Source organism: Leucopleurus acutus, assembly GCF_964270905.1.
Source record: "Leucopleurus acutus genome assembly, chromosome: 19".
In the NCBI taxonomy this organism is placed as follows: domain Eukaryota; kingdom Metazoa; phylum Chordata; class Mammalia; order Artiodactyla; family Delphinidae; genus Leucopleurus; species Leucopleurus acutus.
Window position 1 is genome coordinate 21929100 of NC_139161.1, and position 20795 is coordinate 21949894.

The following is a 20795-nucleotide window of genomic DNA, read 5'->3' on the forward strand; positions in this document are numbered from 1 at the left end:
ACTTTAACTGCCCTCAGAAAGAGTAGTGCTATGAGGCACGTTAGAGGCCTGAGGGCCAGGGAAAGGGCATCGTGTAAATACAAAGCCTCCTTTCTTAGGGAGCTCTCTCTCGTTCTTAGCTCGGTTCAATTCTCTCAAGTCAATTCAGGCTACCCTTACTTAAGTGGTCCTAGATAACAGAGTGCTGGAATTAAGTGATACTACCAGAGGGGAATGAGGAAGGAGAAAAACGTTGGTCACAGACGTCCCAGGATCGGCAGGGGTGAGGTGGGGGTGGAAATAGGCAGACTAAACATGGCACAGGGGCCCACCCTCTAACTGGACAGATACTGATGCCATTCACCAGGAGGAAAAACACAAAAGGGAACCAAACACCCAATGGGGAAAATACCAGTCTGCATGTAAATACTCTGGGCAGCTACAGGGCTTCACAGAAATAGGAGCAAAGTGCTCCATTTCCAAAAAGAAGAAGGAATGGAGTAACCCACTTTCAGAGACCAGAGGCCCTTGTTCCGTATCTAGGCCTTCCCTCTTACCTAGGTCCCCTGCCCTAGGCTTCCAGAGCAGTAACTAAAGTGTGTTGTTTTTCTGGGCTCTAGCTAGTTAGCCTCACAGCTTGCGAGCCAATGCAAATTCTACACCTCAGAACAATCCCACTGGGTCTGGACTAGCTGGGAACAGAAAAGTTGTCTCTAACCACAGTTGTGAAATAAACCATGGGGAAAAAAATAAAGAATGCTTCTTCTTGACTATTGCAGTTGTTTCTAGCTTATTCATTATGGTGATTTTATTTTTTCAATGTTTCTAAATATTAATAGTAGATAGATAAGGAAAGAACAATGCCTGCTCTAAAGCCCAAGGTAGCCACATGGCAGCCTTCAGGACAATGGGACTGTGGCTAATTCTCAGCCAGTGCCCAGCTACATGGGTGGCACTGCAGATGGTCTCCGCCCGGCCCTTCAAGCCAATCCTGTACATCTGGGCCATTTGCTCAGCTGGATTTGATCCCAAGGGGAAATGAAAATTGCACTTATCCTCTGGCTCCCTGGCTTAGCTGCTATTTAGGATTATCTAGAGACCCCTGAGCCAGGGGAGTGAGGGGAGTGAGGTGGAGTGAGGTGGAGTGAGGTGAAACAGCTTATGTGAAACACTGTGTTTTAATATATTCAGAGAAATCAAGATGTCGTTTAGCCATTAAGTGTGCTTTGTGTCTGTTTCCCTACCCTCCCAGGATTGCCTCCCCTTACTCCATACTCCCCAGCTGTGGATCCTACTCAAAGCACTTCCCTTCTCATTTTGCCTTAATCCAGGGCTCAGGCAAATAGGATATGATCAAACCTCACTTGGGCAACAATGCTGGAAACTGATGTACATTTTAAGCCAAAAGGGTTGAAACTAAGTAGCACGATGAGGGTGGCTGCTGTGGATTGACCTACTAGTGCTGCCTCTTCCCTAAGCATACACATCTTGTGTCTATGGTCAGCACTCAGCAGCTGTAATTAAAACATCAGTTTTCCCCAGGGAGGCCTGGTCTGTTTGCTGCTTTGCTGAAATGGTAGCTTTACAGAGACTGAGGGGTCAGGTTATTCTCAACCTGATTCCAGTTTCTTTGGGCTCTACTCTCAAGACAAGGTCAGAACAGATTAATCCTTAACCCAGGTGATAAACTCCTTAAAAGAAAATACTAGATTTGAAAAACAGAAACACAAGAATTAAGGTCCTGATTTTTAAGGGGAGCCCTCATGGGCTGATCAAAGTAATAGTACTATAAACCGAGCTTGCTGCTGGGACAGTGATTTCCCTTGTCATACCTCAGATGACCCAGGACACGAGCATGAGAAGTCCCACATCCTCCCCCAGCTTGAGCTAAGGAACAAGAAGGGGCTGGGCTGTTTCACTCTACATGGGTCCATATTCTGGTATCTTTGCCTCCAAATTCGGGATGGAAAAAAAGTCACCATCTCCAAAAGGTGCTAGAAATCAGGGAACGAAGTCTTACTGATGGATTTCCCAAATGTATCCACACTACCATGGCCCCTTCCTCCTCTAACGCTTCCTGGGATCACACCAGGATGCAGCTGATAATTAAGAACAAAATCCAAAGGCTGAGGGCTAAATGATTTCTTTGGATTTACATTCATCTATGAAATACAAATATTGATTCAGTGAGTCAGTGTATGCGAAAAGACCCTCTTAAATGACGCCACTTTTATAAACACTAATTATTTTTCCCAAGTCTGGATTTCCTGTAAGTCACATCACTCACAATTAAGATAACTTCCACTTCTGCCCTCTGAAGGCTGGTCTACTTCCATCCTGAACCAGGAGAAATATACAGAACCCACCACATTTGTCCAATACCTGATAGTGTTTTATTTCAAACTCTGATCCTGCCCTGTAATTAGAAAGAAAGTTCTGCCAGTTTGCTCCTGACAGTTCTTGCTGCCGGAAAAGCTGGTATCAGATGTTCTCTGAAACATATTGTTTTTCATCTGGAGTTAGAAGCTAGATATAAGATTAAAAAAAGAAGAAGTAGGTCCACTGCTGTGCACAGGACCAACCCACTAGGGCCCAACCATCAGCAGTGGTTACTGAGGATGAGACTGCTAAAAAGACCCAAGCAGGGCAAGAGAGAACAAAGGTAGCTCTTTCTACAGCATGAAGAAAATGGATGACTTCACAGCTCCCAGACTCCCAGACTTCACAGCTTCCAGCCACATCACCACCCACGCTTCACCCGAGGAGTCACTTTTGCCATCACGCTAGCTGAGGCTTATGGGCCTCTCCTTGTGGCTCTTCATACTCTTCCCAAGGTTTCATCTGGGGGCCAGGGATCATCACCGTCTGAAAGAGCAGGATACTGAGTTATCTACTATCCAAGTTCATGGCTTACCTAAGAGCTTCACGCCCGCCTCCACGCCCACCTCCGTGCCCACCGCCAACAAGAGGACTCCTCTTCCTGGTGGTGCATCACCCTCTCTGTCCACTAGGTGGAGCCCAACAGGAGTGGCTTAGAATGCCATGTCTTAAACCATGCAAGCTGCTTTACCTTAAGGATAGGCTGCTTAGGGGGTGCCCATGGGGGAATGATCTTGCCATGCATTCTCCAGCTCCCATAGGGATTCACCAGATGCTTTTCAAAGACAACATACTCCAGGACATCCCTGGGCACATCTTCCTGTCCATACATCAACCGGCCAAACCGATCATAGATGGCCAGAGTCTGAAAATGAAAGCACATCTAGTCGGTTAGTCCTCAGAGTTGTTTAATTCTGAATCTAGACTAACAGATCAACCACTGACACTTTACTCTTAGAGGGTTTTTGACTGGGGGGCGGGGGGGCGGGGTGGTGGAAGGAGGTGGGAGGGAGTCCAGGAAGGGTGGGGAAGAATATCCCCACACCTGTTTTAGTACAGCTAACATCCAGCAGTGGGAAGGGTGCAGTGACAAGGTAAGACAGACCTTTCCTTAGAACTCAGAGTCCCGGGCAGCTGTACCCAGAAATCAGAGGGAGGTGCCCAACCTGAGAGTGAAGAAAGCTGGGAGGAAAGCAGACTGGTGCCTCTACCTGCCGGGTGTGCATGCGGATGGTGACCTGGCCATACGCGTTGCCCTGGTTCAGCAGACTTGAACAGCGAACCTGCACCACCTGGGGTGGCTCTAAAGATTCTACAAAGTTCCAGCGGACGGTCTTGTATTTGATGTCCCAGACCATGTCCTGAGGGCAGAGGAGAATAGTTCAACTGGATTTTTCCCTCCCTGTAGGGAAGTTGGAGCTTATTTCTACGCTTGCTCTTCTTGCAATACCACAGTCAACGTGCAACGTTTCACATCTCTGGTGCTTATTTTCTCTCACCTTAAGCTACTGCTCATGCTCACCTCACAACAACTCTCTTTCCATTTCTAAATCACAACTCAAGACCCACCTACCTCCTTGAGGACCCTTCTCCAAATCAACGAAGGCCACACTCCAACCTGCCAGCTTACCTAATACCCCATTATCCCTCCTACACACGTCCATAATCTGCTCATTATTGCATGCATTTCTGTTGACTGCACATGTTTGGTTTTTTTTCCTCTCACCTTTTGGCAATGAAAGGTGGGATTTTATAGGAATTTTATAGCCTTTTATAAAGGCTAACCCGCTAAGACTAGGATAGCGATACTTGTCCCTGGGGAGATGAAGCAAAACTGACAGAAACTGAAGTTCTTATTCTTGAACCTCTAACTGAACCACAAAGTCCTCATTGTTAGGGGTCTCCCAGAGTACCTAGCACCACTGTTACCACACAATGTAAGCCTCACGAACACTGGTTAAATCCTTTACTGTAGTATAGGTATGTGCAGGGCTGGCCTCATGTGACCATACCCTCACCTCAGGATCTGCAGTCTCAGTACTGCTTGCTGAGGGACTTCCTCTTTCTTCACCTGCATGGCCTTTACCAGAGTCCATATCAAGTCATTATCATTCAGCCAAAAATAATGGAACTTCAGCTTTTGCCTTAGACTTCCTGTATTCTCAAAACTGATCCTTAAGGAAATCAGAGGGGATAGCTAGAATCTGTCTACTCAGGGGTCCCACAGTTCTAAGGAAGATAAGAACCTACCGGAAAACAGTTTTCAGTTACCAAGGTATGAAGCCGGTCATGGTCTGAGCTAAAAAGGAAAGAGATATATATCACTGACTCCTCCTGCTTTTATGATACTGTGTATGAAAGCTGAAAATGGCCCTGAAAATAGAAAACAACTCCCTTCATTTTTATAAACATTTTCTGCACACCTACTATAAGCCAGGTAATATACTAAGTCCTGGTCCTAGTCCAAAGATGAAGAACAACATGATTTACCGGAAAACCATGAGATCTAAGAGCAGCGTAAAGTTATGTTTGAATCTCAGGAGCAGAAAGAAATTTCGCTGAAATTACTATACCTCCTTGAGACGGGCAAGAAACCCCCACTGGGATGTGGGGACTGATTTTTGTTCTAAGTTGGAACAAAATCCAACACAAATAACAATCAAAAGCTCAATTTATCTCCTCTTACCATGGACACATCATCAATACTGACTGCTTAGCCTTATTTCTTACACATTCATCTTTGAACCTAGCCAAAAGATAACCATCTGTTTTTTCTGGTCTTTTCTACACAAAACTGCCCCCCGCCCCATCTTTGTTGCTGCCAGAGTGATCTAGTTATGCTGATTCTATGCAGTAACAGTAAGAAAATAGTTGGCAAACCCCAGCTCCTGTACATATTTTAGGAGGGGTCCTAACTGAAGGGCTTCAAATAAACCTAAGACCACAGATTAGTTTCTTTCAGATACACATTCATGACTTTTCCCCACAATTTAATACTTTCTGAGCAGTTTAAGTCTTTGCCCTTTGAAAAATTGTGTCTCTAATCCCACAGTGGGTAATGGATTAGTTCTGTCTACCTGCTTCCCTTCCACTTCTATTCCAAATACAAAAGATTCCGAGTCATTTCCCCCACTGTAGCTCTAGACTAGACTAGACTGAGGTGTGGTGACAGCTACCACAACCACCACGCTTGCCACCTCAGAATAAATTCTTCCTCGTCACTGTCCTGGTCTAGAAATCTTCAGTAGAAATAAATTCCCCGTTTTATGAGTTCACTCAGTATTTTGCAATAGAACTTACCCTGAAAAATAAAAGGAGGACATCTGCTTTGGGCAACATAATAGACTGAGCTTATGTGAAACTGCTCCCACTATAAACATCCAGAAAGGTTGGAGAGAATATAATACACACAGACACACACACATTTTAAAATCTCTAGCCTAGTTCACAAGAAAGGAAGGTAAGTTCTTAGATGCCAGAAAGGAAGAGTGAGTTAAAAGCAGAATGGAAAGAATACAACCTGATACCACAACAGCACAGAGATGATTTAGGGATCTAGAAATAGGATCTGATGGCTAGAGCTTGACTTTTCCTAAAACCTTGGATGCTGGAAGGACAGGGAGTTGGAACTGAGATCCCTGCATAAAGCTATGACCCTCAAAAAGAGTTCTGAAAAAAAAATAAAAATAAAAAATAAAAATAAAAAAAATAGTCCACCAACCTAGATATAAAGTTTCTCTCACTCTAGGGCTTGGGGTGGGGGGGTCTAAAAAACAAATTTTAAAAACTCCCACAAAAAATTAAAGCCTTAAGTCCACATTATACCCAGAGGTGGACACAGAATTTATGGTATCTGTATGATGTAAGAATTCCTAAGCTAAGAAATTAACATAGAAACTGATACCTGGGCTTCCCTGGTGGCGCAGTGGTTGAGAGTCTGCCTGCCAATCCAGGGGACACGGGTTCGTGCCCCGGTCTGGGAGGATCCCACATGCCGCGGAGCGACTGGGCCCGTGAGCCATGGCCGCTGAGCCTGCACGTCCGGAGCCCGTGCTCCGCAGCGGGAGAGGCCGCAACAGTGAGAGGCCCACGTGCCACAAAAAAAAACAAAAAAAAAAAACCAAAAAAACAAACTGACACCTGGCCAATGATATCCCTAGAGTATCGGCAGAAACACCCCAAAAACCTCTCTGGGATCATATTCATAACTTAGGTTGTTTGGACTTCCCTCAGAAGAAAAACTCTCCATTGCAGATGAGCTCACAATGAAACATTACAAAACATCTGGAAGCCAGCAAAATCAACAGACACAGACATCAAGCAAAATGACAGAGGAGGAAGCACTAGGGTTGGGTCCCTCCATTGAAACAACTGATAAATTAGAAAAAATAACCAGAACCACAATTTCAGAACTCTGGATGTTGACTGGACAAGTATAACAACTAGGGAAGTGCTTGACGAAGGGAGAAGCCAGTGATCTTGAGTTTAAGAACATGTGCAAACCACCTACCCTCCTCTTTCCCTCAGCCCTGCCATTACTGGTGGGGATAGTAGCCTGTGTTCCTGGAGTGGATGGCTGGCGCAAGGGCAGGCAGTAGGGACCCCTCCCTCCAAAAATTTGAGTTGCACATTTTGGTCAGGCTGGTGGATTGCAGAGAGACCAGAGCAAATGATGTCATGGTTTCAGCCCTGCTGGCTGCAGCAGCTTTTCCCACCAACAGATTTAAAGGGATAAAGGACCAAGAACACCTGTTTTGTTTTTATTCAGCCAGACAATTTAGGAAATCTTTGTCAGGTCACTGGCTGATTGCAGAGATAATGGAACAGAAACTTCAACGACTACCCACAACAAAGAATACACACTTAGCAATACTAGTTTGGAAAAGTCACAAATGGATGGCAGTGGCACTGATGAGCAAAGTCAGCAATTCCTGAGAAGCAGAGGAATCTGATTTCCAGAGTTACCACATAATAATACTCAGAATGTCCAGTTCTCAACAAAAAAATTGCAAAGTATACAAAGAAACACAAAAGTATGGCCCATCCACAGGAAAAAAATTTTTTGACAGAAACCATCCCTGAGAAAGCCCAGACACTGGAATTATTAGCCAAAGACGTTAAATCAACTATCCTACTTACGCTCACTGAGATAAAGGTAAGCATGGACAAAGAACTAAAGGAAATCAGAAAACAATGTATGAAATAAGAACATCAATAGATCCACCAGAGGGCAGACAGCAGAAGCAAGAAGAACTACAATCCTGCAGCCTGTGGAACAAACACCACATTCACAGAAAGATAGACAAGACGGAAAGGCAGAGGGCTATGTAGCAGATGAAGGAACAAGATAAAACCCCAGAAAAACAACTAAATGAAGTGGAGGTAGGCAACCTTCCAGAAAAAGAATTCAGAATGATGATAGTGAAGATGATCCAGGACCTCGGAAAATGAATGGAGGCAAAGATCGAGAAGATGCAAGAAATGTTTAACAAAGACCTAGAAGAATTAAAGAACAAACAGAGATGAACAATGCAATAACTAAAATGAAAAACACACTAGAAGGAATCAATAGCAGAATAACTGAGGCCGAAGAACAGATAAGTGACCTGGAAGACAGAATGGTGGAATTCACTGCTGCGGAACAGAATATAGAAAAAAGAATGAAAAGAAATGAAGACAGCCTAAGAGACCTGTGGGACAACATTAAACACAACAACATTCACATTACAGGGGTCCCAGAAGGAGAAGAGACAGAGAAAGCACCCGAGAAAGTATCTGAAGAGAGTACAGCCGAAAACTTTCCTAACATGGAAAAGGAAATAGCCACCCAAGTCCAGGAAGTGCAGCGAGTTCCATACAGGATAAACCCAAGTAGAAACACACTGAGACACACAGTAATCAAATTGGCAAAAATTAAAGACAAAGAAAAATTATTGAAAGCAGCGAGGGAAAAATGACAAATAACATACAAGGGAACTCCCATAAGGTTAACAGCTGATTTCTCAGCAGAAACTCTACGAGCCAGAAGGGAGTGGCATGACATATTTAAAGTGATGAAAGGGAAGAACCTACAACCAAGATTACTCTACCCAGCAAGGATCTCATTCAGATTCGATGGAGAAATCAAAAGCTTTACAGACAAGCAAAAGCTAAGAGAATTCAGCATCGAACCAGCTCTACAACAAATGCTAAAGGAACTTCTCTAAGTGGGAAACACAAGAGAAGAAAAGGACCTACAAAAACAAACCCAAAACAATTAAGAAAATGGTAATAGGAACATATGTATCGATAATTACCTGAAATGTGAATGGATTAAATGCTCCAGCCAAAAGACACAGTCTCGCTGAATGGAAACAAAAACAAGACCCATATATATGCTGTCTACAAGAGACCCACTTCAGACCTAGGGACACATACAGACTGAAAGTTAGGGGATGGGAAAAGATATTCCATGCAAATGGAAATCAAAAGAAGGCTGGAGTAGCAATACTCACATCAGATAAAATAGACTTTAAAGAATGTTACAAGAGACAAGGAAGGACACTACCTAATGATCAAGGGATCAATCCAAGAAGAAGATATAACAATTATAAATATATATGCACCCAACATAGGAGCACCTCAACACATAAGACAACTGCTAACAGCTGTGAAAGAGGAAATCGACAGTAACACAATAATAGTGGGGGACTTTAACACCTCACTTACACCAAAGGACAGATCATCCAAAATGAAAATTAATAAGGACACACAAGCTTTAAATGACACAACAGACCAGATAGATTTAATTGATATTTATAGGACATCCCATCCAAAAACAGCAGATTACACTTTCTTCTCAAGCGTGCACGAATATTCTCCAGGATAGATCACATCTTGGGTCACAAATCAAGCCTCAGTAAATTTAAGAAAACTGAAATCATATCAAGCATCTTTTCTAACCACAACACTATGATATTAGAAATCAATTACAGGGAAAAAAAACATAAAAAACACAAACACATGGAGGTTAAACAATACATTACTAAATAACCAAGAAATCACTAAGGAAATCAAAGAGGAAATCAAAAAATATGTAGAGACAAATGACAATGAAAACACAACGATCCAAAACCTATGGGATGCAGCAAAAGCAGTTCTAAGAGGGAAGTTTACAGCTATACAAGCCTACCTCAAGAAACAAGAAAAATCTCAAATAAACAATCTAACCTTACACCTAAAGGAACTAGAGAAAGAAGAACAAACAAAACCCAAAGTTATCAGAAGGAAAGAAATCATAAAGAACAGAGCAGAAATAAATGAAACAGAAACAAAGAAAACAATAGCAAAGATCAATAAAACTAAAATCTGGTTCTTTGAGAAGATAAACAAAATTGATAAACCATTAGCCAGACTCATCAAGAAAAAGAGGGAGAAGACTCAAATCAATAAAATTAGAAATGAAAAAGGAGAAGTTACAACAGACACCGCAGAAATACAAAGCATCCTAGGAGACTACTACAAGCAACTCTATGCCAATAAAATGGACAACCTGGAAGAAATGGACAAATTCTTAGAAAGGTATAATCTTCCATGACTGAACCAGGAAGAAATCAAAATATGAACAGACCAATCACAAGTAATACAATTGAAACTGTGATTAAAAATCTTCCAACAAACAAAAGTCCAGGACCAGATGGCTTCACAGGTGAATTCTATCAAACATTTAGAGAAGAGCTAACACCCATCCTTCTCAAACTCTTCCAAAAATTGCAGAGGAAGGAACACTCCCAAACTCATTCTATGAGGCCACCATCTCCGTGATACCAAAACCAGACAAAGATACTACAAAAAAAAGAAAATTACAGACCAATATCACTGATGAATATAGATGCAAATATCCTCGACAAAATACTAGCAAACAGAATCCAACAGCACACTAAAAGGATCATACACCACGATCAAGTGGGATTTATCCCAGGGATGCAAGGATTCTTCAATATATGCAAATCAGTCAATGTGATAAACCATATTAACAAACTGAAGAATAAAACCCATATGATCATCTCAATCAATGCAGAAAAAGCTTTTGACAAAATTCAACACCCATTTATGATAAAAACTCTCCAGAGAAAGTGGGCATAGAGGGAACCTACCTCAACATAATAAAGGCCATATACGACAAACCCACAGCAAACATCATTCTCAATGGTGAAAAACTGAAAGCATTTCCTCTAAGATCAGGAACAAGACAAGGATGTCCACTCTCACCACTATTATTCAACATAGTTTTGGAAGTCTTAGCCACAGCAATCAGAGAAAAAAAAGAAATAAAAGGAATACAAATTGGAAAAGAAGAAGTAAAACTGTCACTGTTTGCAGATGACATGATACTATACATAGAGAATCCCAAATATGTCACCAGAAAACTACTAGAGCTAATCAATGAATCTGGTAAAGTTGCAGGATACAAAATTAATGCACAGAAATCTCTTGCATTCCTATACACTAATGATGAAAAATCTGAAAGAGAAATTAAGGAAACACTCCCATTTACCATTGCAACAAAAAGAACAAAATACTTAGGAATAAACCTACCTAGGGAGACAAAAGACCTGTATGCAGAAAACTATAAGGCACTGATGACTCCCTGACCTCACACTATACTACAAAGCTACAGTAATCAAGACAATATGGTACTGGCATAAAAACAGAAATATAGATCAATGGAACAGGATAGAAAGCCCAGAGATAAACCCATGCACCTATGGTCAACTAATCTACGACAAAGGAGGCAAGGATATACAATGGAGAAAAGACTCTTCAATAAGTGGTGCTGGGAAAACTGGACAGCTACATGTAAAAGAATGATATTAGAACACTCCCTAACACCATACACAAAAATAAACTCAAAGTGGATTAAAGACCTAAATGTAAGACCGGACACTATAAAACTCTTAGAGGAAAACATAGGCAGAACAGTCTATGACATAAATCACAGCAAGATCCTTTTTGACCCACCTCCTAGAGAAATGGAAATAAAAACAAAAATAAACAAATGGGACCTAATGAAACTTCAAAGCTTTTGCACAGCAAAGGAAACCATAAACAAGACCAAAAGACAACCCTCAGAATGGGAGAAAATATTTGCAAATGAAGCAACTGACAAAGGATTAATTTCCAAAATTTACAAGCAGCTCATGCAGCTCAATAACAAAAAAACAAACAACCCAATCCAAAAATGGGCAGAAGACCTAAACAGACATTTCTCCAAAGAAGATATACAGACTGCCAACAAACACATGAAAGAATGCTCAACATCATTAGTCATTAGGGAAATGCAAATCAAAACTACAATGAGGTATCACCTCACACCAGTCAGAATGGCCATCATCAAAAAATCTAGAAACAATAAATGCTGGAGAGGGTGTGGAGAAAAGGGAGCACTCCTGCACTGCTGGTGGGAATGTGAATTGGTACAGCCACTATGGAGAACAGTATGGAGGTTCCTTAAAAAACTACAAATAGAACTACCATACAACCCAGCAATCCCACTACTGGGCATATACCCTGAGAAAACCATAATTCAAAAAGAGTCATGTACCAAAATGTTCATTGCAGCTCTATTTACAATAGCCCCGAGATGGAAACAACCTAAGTGCCCATCATCAGATGAATGGATAAAGAAGATGTGGCACATATATACAATGGAATATTACTCAGCCATAGAAAGAAACGAAATTGAGCTATTTGTAATGAGGTGGATAGACCTAGAGTCTGTCATACAGAGTGAAGTAAGTCAGAAAGAGAAAGACAAATACCGTATGCTAACACATATGTATGGAATTTAAGAAAAAAAAAGTCATGAAGAACCTAGGGGTAAGACAGGAATAAAGACACAGACCTACTGGAGAATGGACTTGACGATATGGGGAGGGGGAAGGGTGAGCTGTGACAAAGCGAGAGAGAGGCATGGACATATATACACTACCAAACGTAAGGTAGATAGCTAGTGGGAAGCAGCCGCATAGCACAGGGAGATCAGCTCGGTGCTTTGTGACCGCCTGGAGGGGTGGGATAGGGAGGGTGGGAGGGAGGGAGACGCAAGAGGGAAGAGATATGGGAACATATGTATATGTATAACTGATTCACTTTGTTATAAAGCAGAAACTAACACACCATTGTAAAGCAATTATACCCCAATAAAGATGTTAAAAAAAAAATGCAAGTGAAATAACAACAAGGTAGAACTTAAAAAAACTAAATAACAATAACACAGGAGATGTATGAGGCAGTGACTGAAATTCAAGTGTTTGAAGCTTCTTGTGATATTGTCAACAATACATGCTAAACATTTTAACAATAACTATTATAAGAACAGAAGTAGAATGTAATAGTTCCAAACAAGTGGAAGGAATAAAAAAGTTAGAAGGAAATTATATCAATACCACAAATGAAAGGAAAAAAAGAAACAAAGAAAAATCATGGTAACTAGAATGCAAAAAATAATGTGGTAGAAAAAAAATATCAAATATAAAAAAACTACACTGAACAATAAACAGAGGTTTCAGAAAAATACATCATTCATGTAAATTTTCACAACACATTAAACAATACTGTACATTGTTTATACACATGTACATGTGGTGAGTATAAAAATGTGCATGAGAATAATAGGGAAGATAGTGGTTCTTTCTAGGAAGGAAAAGAATGGGGAGATGGGGCTTTAGCTGTATCTATAATGCTTTATCCCTGTCTCTTCCCCCAATTAGGCATTCAGAAGCAAATATGGCAAAATGTAAACATCTATTACCTTGCAAGGTATTTTTTTACATGTTTGAAATATTTCACAATTAAAAACTTTTTTTAAACAAATAAAAGTAAAAGGAAATAATTAATGGATTTGAGAGTATAGGTTTGGGATCCTACCTGAAGCCTAGCCACAGCAAGCTACAGTTCAAAGAATGTCGGCAACAGTCCAAGGACTAGTACTTAAGGTTATTCCAGGCCCCTCATGTTGATTTTTCATCTACCTAGCAGCCCTGACTTTTCTCCCTTGGTTGAATCAAGAAAAAGTTGGAAAATTTTTAAAGAAACTTATTCAAAATAATTAAGGAAAGGAAATGTACATATACAAGACAAACACACAAGAAGGGTCAGGATGAATTAGGGATCAGGCGGGTGAAAATAGCAGCCGTTCAGCAGAGTCTCAACACTTGCCAGTGGAGCTGAGCCAGACCAAATGGTGAAAACTCGCAGAAGCAGTGAGAGGAGTCAAGGACAGCTCCAGGCTCCAATTTCCCACAGAGGAACATCTCCCACTCTAGAACTCTTACCTGAAGAAAAAAAAAAGACCTGTGCCTAGAATAATAGCTGCTGAGAACATAACGGGTATAAGACAGGGAGTTCACGTACTTGTTTAGACACAGGTGAGCTTCAATGAAGATATCCTGGGCTTTTTCAGGGAAGTCCTTTATTTTAAAATTAGGATCACTTTCTCTTATCCTCCGGATTCTGTAAAATTAAGCATGAGAATCATTTCTAAAGAAGACTTCACACAATTTCCATAACTTACAGCTTACTTTACGTCCGTTAATGTCTGTCCATTTATTCAATAATTGATTTTTGAATGTGCCAAGTCCTGTAAATTCAACCTTCTAACTCGCACTTAAATCAATCATTCTAAAGAAAGGCCAAAGTTGGGACTTCCTGGTGGTGTAGTGGTTAAGAATCCACCTGCCGGGCTTCCCTGGTGGCGCAGTGGTTGAGAGTCCACCTGCCGATGCAGGGGACATGGGTTTGTGCCCCGGTCTGGGAGGATCCCACATGCCGCGGAGCGGCTGGGCCCGTGAGCCATGGCCGCTGAGCCTGCGCATCCGGAGCCTGTGCTCCGCAACGGGAGAGGCCACAACAGTGAGAGGCCCGCGTACCGCAAAAAAAAAAAAAAAAAAAAGAATCCATCTGCCGATGCAGGGGACACAGGTTCGATCCCTGGTCCGGGAAGATCCCATATGCCACAGAACAACTAAGCCCATGCGCCACAACTACTGAGCCTGCGCGCCACAACTACTGAAGACCGCGTGCCCTAGGGCCACGCACCACAACTACCGAAGCCCGCGTACTCTAGGGCCCGAGTGCCGCAACTACTGAGCCTGCATGCTGCAACTACTGAAGCCCACACGCCTAGAGCCTGTGCTCCGCAACAAGAGAAGCCACCCCAATGAGAAGCCCGCACACCACAACAAAGAGTAGCCCCCACTCACTGCAATTAGAGAAAGCCAGCGCGCAGCAACAAAGACACAATGCAGGCAAATATTAAAATTTAAATTTAAAAAAATAAATAAAAATAAAGACCAAAGCTTTTCATAGTGAAATTTCAGAATTTTGGCATCGAAGAAAAATCCTATAAGCACTAAGAAAAAAAAAACAGGTTTCATACAGAGGCTCAGGAGCCAGAAAGACACTGGGCTTCTAACTAGCAACATTAGAAGTTAGAAAGACGGGACTTCCCTGATGGTCCAGTGGTTAAAACTCTGTGCTCCCAATGCAGGGGGCCCGGGTTTAATCCCTGGTTGGGGAACTAGATCCTGCATACCGCAACTAAGAGCCCGCATAATGCAACTAAAAGAGCCCACATGCCGCAAGTAAAGATCCTGCACGCTGCAACAAAGATCCCTCGTGCTGCAACTAATACCTGGCACAGCCAAATACATAAAAAAAAAAAAAAAAAGGAAGTTAGAAAGACAATGGAGCAGTGCTTTTAATTGAGAAAACAATGACTCCCAGCCCAGAATTCTATACCTGGGAAAATTATAAATGAAGTGGGAGACTAAAAAGAGACTTTTCCTTAGCCTTGCAAGATCTCATTTATCTACCATCCACCCGTTCTCAGGAAGCTGCTGGGGACTGTGTGCCACCAAAATAACTGAATGAACCATGAGAGAGAGAGGTAAAATCCACGACACAGGGAGTACTTATGAGAGCAAGGCAAAAGGAGCATCAGGAGGATGATAAAAGTGGATCCCACGGTGCACAGTGAGCCGAAGGAGGGATCAATCCAGACTGAAATAGGTAAGAAGGCTCCAGGAGGGCTCTCTTCTTGAAGATGGGATTGATAAAATACTTAACGTTTTCTATGTACTGAGAGAAAATTAACACAACCAGGGGTTCCATAAGCAAATGAGAAAAAAAGACACGACACTAGAAAAAAAAACTATTATGCAGGAAATGTAATAATAATGTGCATGACTGCATGACTCTGCTGCATGACTCTGCTGTCAATGGCATTTTCGTAGTTATAATGTAAACAGGGAATTCTGATCTAATCAAAGTGTTACTATAACTATATTAAGAGGATGGGGGACACCATAACCCAGTGGAATTTATCCCAGGAATGTAGGATTGGTTTAACACTAAAAAAATCAATTAATGCAATATACCATATCAATAGAATAAAGGACAAATATCACATGATCATCTCAACAATCAGGGAAAAAGCATGTGATAAAATCCACTCCTTTGCACTTTTCACCTCAGAGCCTTGCCTGTACTGTTTTGTCTCCCTAGAATGCTATTCCTCACTATACCCCTCTACTCAGCTAACTCCAAGCAACCCTTTAGGTCCCAGCTTTAAATGTCATTTCCTTAGGGAAGCTTACCTTTAACTCCCAGACCAAGTTATCTTTCCCTGCCATATGTTCCCACAGCACTCATACTTCACCATATCTGTAATTATTTGTATACAATCAGTATTTAATAACTGGTTTCCTCTCCTAGATAATAACTCCATAATAAAACCACCTGTGTTCTGTTCATCATCATCACGAACCCTTCCACCAAACAGCTCTTAGGCTAGGAGAGAAATACATGAGAGGAAATCATCACAATACAGAGTTATCAGAAGTAGTAAGAATATGCATACAGTTACAATTATAACAAAGGCAGCTCCAAAAAGAGTCAGAGAAGGCTTAAAAGCAGACAGAGATTACCATACTTAGCGAAGTAAGTCAGAAAGAGAAAGACAAATACCATATGATATCACTTATATGTGGAATCTAAAATACAACACAGGGACTTCCCTGGCGGTCCAGTGGTTAAGACTTTGTGCTCCCACTGCAGAGGGCACAGGTTTGATCCCTGGTCAGCAAACTCAGATTCCACATGCTGCGTGGTGTAGCCAAAAAAAAAAAAAAAACACACACACAAATGAACATATCTCTGAAAGAGAAACAGACTCACAGACATAGAGAACAGACTCATGGTTGCCAAAGGGGCTGGGGGAGGGAAGGATTGGGAGTTTCTTATTAAAAAAAAAAGTGAGACTTCCCTGGTGGCGCAGTGGTTAAGAATCCACCTGCCAATGCAGGGGACACGGGTTCGAGCCCTGGTCCGGGAAGATCCCACATGCCATGGAGCAACTAAGCCCGTGCACCGCCAACCACTGAGCCCACGTGCCATAACTACTGAAGCCTGCACGCCTAGAGCCCACGCTCCGCAACACGAGAAGCAACCACAATGAGAAGCCCCCGCACCGCAACGAAGAGTAGCCCCTGCTCACCACAACTAGAGAAAGCCCGCGCACAGCAACAAAGACCCAAAACAGCCAAAAATAAAAATTAATTAATTAAAAAAAAAAAGCAGACACAATACTTGAGAGAAAAAGACATTTTTCAGGCAAAGGAAAGGATGTGCAAAGAGACACAGCACAACATTTGTCAAGGAACTGGCAATTAGTTTGGAAAGGTTAAAGTTTAGGATGAGAAAAATGGAATAAGGAGATGATGGTGGAGAGGAAGGCAAGAGACAAATTATAAAAAGCCCTGAATACCACTGAAGAAATTTGGATTTTATTCTTCAGATAACAGGGAGCCACAAAGGAGTCTGAGACAGAAGAGCTGATGTGATAAGATCTGTATTTAGAGAAATAGGTTATGGCCACATGAAGAATTAACACTGACTCAGTATACTTGTGCATAGAAATCTATATATGACCCTAAGAACCTATCATTTAGATACAGTTAGAGCTAGAGTGACAGATACTGAAAGTCTCTTTAAGAAGAAAGTTCTGGCTCTGCTCCTTAACTAAAGCCCAGTTAGCTCCCCAGAACACGTCTGTCTTTTTAAGCCTTTTTGGCTTTTCTTACTCTCTTAAGTTTAAACTCTAAGGTAGTTCTCATAAAAATATGCTCTCTCTTATTATTACTTTAAATTTTAAAATATGTGATCAAGAAAGTGTCCTACAAACTTCAATGTGAACTTCCTAAATGATGTGACAAAAACGAACAATCAAGGTTGAGATGCTACGATTCAGAATGCCCATATTATACATTAGCTCTATTACAGAGAAAGAATATACTGTCAAGTTATCAAGGGAGTTACAGGCAACGCAATTAACCCAAGATGACCTCTCTGGATTATGCAGCAACAAGAAATTTTTATTCTAATACTGACTCCCAGCTGTCTCAGACACCTACGATAATTGTGATGCCACATTCTTCTTCAATCGCTCAGTTCTCTGTGCCAGTCCTTCCTTAGAAAGAGATGACACTCGGGCATCACCCTCAGGAGGAACATAGGCGTCAAAGATACCAGCTGTAAAGAGAGACGGAGAAAACTAAAAAAGCATTGAAAGATTGAGAAAAAGTCATCCTGAGGTCATACAAAATTGGGAGGGCTCCTGGATACAAAATAGACTTCCATGTAAAGGGAATCGTGTTGCATTAGAAAAAGTAGAATAAGATCATTTCAGCCTTCTCTTAGAGCCTCAGCTTCTTCTTGTACAAAATGGAGAAATTTTACCCTGGTCTTCTAGGAACAGTGTGAAAACAAGATCAAAGATGACCTCATGAAATATAACGTATACAAATTATTGAGACTGAACCGATTTTATAGTTAATTAAATGCTATCATTCATACTCCAAATCATTCCACTTTCCAAGATCTCTGACAGAAGGGGATTGGGTCAGGGTCTCAGAAATACCATGTCTCACCTGTACAGGCCAGATGTATGGGACGCTCCAAACGTTCTGGAGGAATGACCAGTCCTGCTTTCCGGGCATATTCTACAAACTCCTTTTCTGATTTATATTTGGGTTGATAAGTAGGGGGTGTGAAACGTTTTTTAGTTCTCACTGGAAATACTGCTGTGGACTGAGTCACCAGGACTGGCTGGAGGATGGTAGAAAAAAGTTAGGTAACCCGGAAAAAAATCAAGCTTGTACAAACTGTAAGCAAAGATAGAATGGGCACATCCAAAGAATGACTTAGGAACAATTACAAAGCCACATATATCATGGGGGAAAATGCACAACTATCTTAACAATTATGGTGTCTCTTACTAAAAGCCAGTAAGCAACTTTTACTAACACCATTCAACGTTTACTAAAGGCTTTCCTTTATTTAGTACTTTCCATAGTATAGGACTGTGCCAACTCCTAGAGATGCAGAGTTAATGAAAGCAAGGCTTCTGCTTTCAAAGAACGCTCAGTCTGATGGGGAACTTAAACACCAACCCAATACTGAAATGAGCAGAAGAAAAGTCCTCTTCTTGGCATCTCCTCTACATTTACTCAGATTCCATTCTGCTCATTCTATTGGGAGCCTCAATGTAAACTTTATTCTGTCGTTCTAGCTCCCAACTGATCAATAAGCTCTTCAAAGGCCAGGTCTCTTTCTCTCTGACCACGAGGTTTGTTCAGGCAGGTACGAGACTCCCTTCTTTACAGCTACTGTTCAATTAAGGACATTTATAAAAATCAACGGGAAGCGAACGCACCTTCCAACCATAACTTCTTCCCCTTTAACACCCCCAGGCCAGTCAGACCCAGACCAAACCGGAGAAACTTAATCCCCGAGAACTTGCCCGCTCTCATGGCCCTAGCAAGGCTCTCCCCACTCAGCCACATAGTTAAGTAGTTATGTCTCGTCTACCTCAACTCTTCCCTAGCCTAGGTACGACCTGTAACGTCCAAGTTCACCAAGGACAACTGCAAAGCGAGTATTTCCCTCCACTCTTTTCCCCTCCAGCCCCTAGACTCCTATCTACCCCGTCCCTACCCACCTGCCGAGACCACCATCCTAAAGCCCTGGATAACCGAGACAAATCCCGCGGCAAGGGGACTGCCATTTTGCTCACGCAAAGGCAGCCGGGATGGAGACAGTAAAAAGCCTTGGGCCGGAAAGGAGGTGCATAGGGCGGAGCTAGCTCGGGAGTGGAATTTTCCAGGGCACGCGCCCGCCGCCGAAGTGTGAGCGGCGCGAACGCGCACGTACACGTCCGGGGTGGTGGTGGCGGTGTGGGGGGAGTTGGGCTGCACATGCGCAGTAAAACGGCGTTGGGGGTAGGGTGGAAGCATGGTTGTCACGCGCCAGGCGGGGCGTGCAGCCGAAGCTGCGCCTGCGCGCCGGGCTTCCTGGCTGCCAGGAGTTACCGCATTCGAGTAAGAGTGGGACATTGCTGCACCTTGTGAACGAAAAGATGTTTCCGTTCTGAGATGACTATTTTTCTTCAGTGCCTTCTTGGATCCTAGAAGGGGCAAAAATGACTAGTTTCTGGGTCTGTATCCGACCTCGATATTCTGGGTAACCTTAATCCGGAGGTCTAGTTTTACCAATCTGTACCGTATGAAGAATTCTTTCTTACTAGCAAATTAAGGAAATTAATGACTACTATGTTTATTGAAGCAAAAGACACGTGGACTGACAAAAGCATTTATCTGTTTGCCATTTTGGGACAGAGGCATAATAATATGAGGCACAATAATATTTTTATTAACAAAAAATAGCTTATACTTAGAAATTGTTTACCGGGTGCCAGGCATCTTTCTAAACTTTTTACATATATTAACTCAGTCTTCACCACAAACAAGCAATATGCTCCTTTTACATATGATGTTGCATAGAAATTAAGTACGTAATTTATTTAAGGTCGCACGGCTAATAACTGGCAGAACTGGGATTCAGGTTCAAGCAAACTCCAGAACCCATGCATTGAATACTACGCTGTATTGCTTCACATTAAGTGGTTAAAGGATTCATGTTGTTGGCGTCATCCTGGAAAATCCAGTGCTGTAATCATCGTTGAATGACAAACACTTTTCATACGTACCCTTGGGTTTTTCTCATTCTGTCAACGTTTATTGAGCATTTACCTGTGGTATTTTGCAGTGAGTTGAGAGCTATGGGCTGCACAGGTTGAAATAGAATAGCTACTAAGGTCCAAATAAAATGCTAAGGACTGTCAAAGGAAAGAGAGATTACTTTTGAGTTTAGGGATCTCATGTCTTAAATCTTGACTTTTTAACTATACTGTGTGTGTACACACACACACACACATTGATTTTTTTTTCCTTTTTTTTTTTTTTGGCTGCGCAGGGCATCATGTGGGATCTTAATTCCCCAACTGAGGATTGAACCTGCACCCCCTGTAGTGGGGGCACAGAGTCTTAACCACTGGACTG

At 42.0% G+C, this 20795-nt stretch overlaps 1 protein-coding gene across 2 annotated transcripts; it reads right to left on the reverse strand.

Moving 5' to 3' along the window:
* Window positions 1–2189: 2189 nt before the first annotated feature.
* On the reverse strand, window positions 2190–19497 carry MRPL45 (mitochondrial ribosomal protein L45). 2 transcript variants are annotated; one of them, XM_082860996.1, is made up of 8 exons: window positions 19397–19497; window positions 18327–18504; window positions 17811–17928; window positions 13753–13851; window positions 4609–4657; window positions 3570–3719; window positions 3050–3223; window positions 2190–2844 (listed from the first exon to the last, which is right to left on the reverse strand). In XM_082860996.1, exons 1-8 carry the CDS (start codon window positions 19460–19462, stop codon window positions 2758–2760), a joined length of 921 nt encoding a protein of 306 aa, XP_082717122.1. In that variant the 5' UTR covers window positions 19463–19497; the 3' UTR covers window positions 2190–2757. The 2 variants fall into 2 exon arrangements, with proteins under 2 accessions (XP_082717122.1, XP_082717123.1); XM_082860997.1 differs by lacking the exon at window positions 3570–3719 and having other exon boundaries at window positions 19397–19472.
* Between the last annotated feature and the right edge of the window lie 1298 nt (window positions 19498–20795).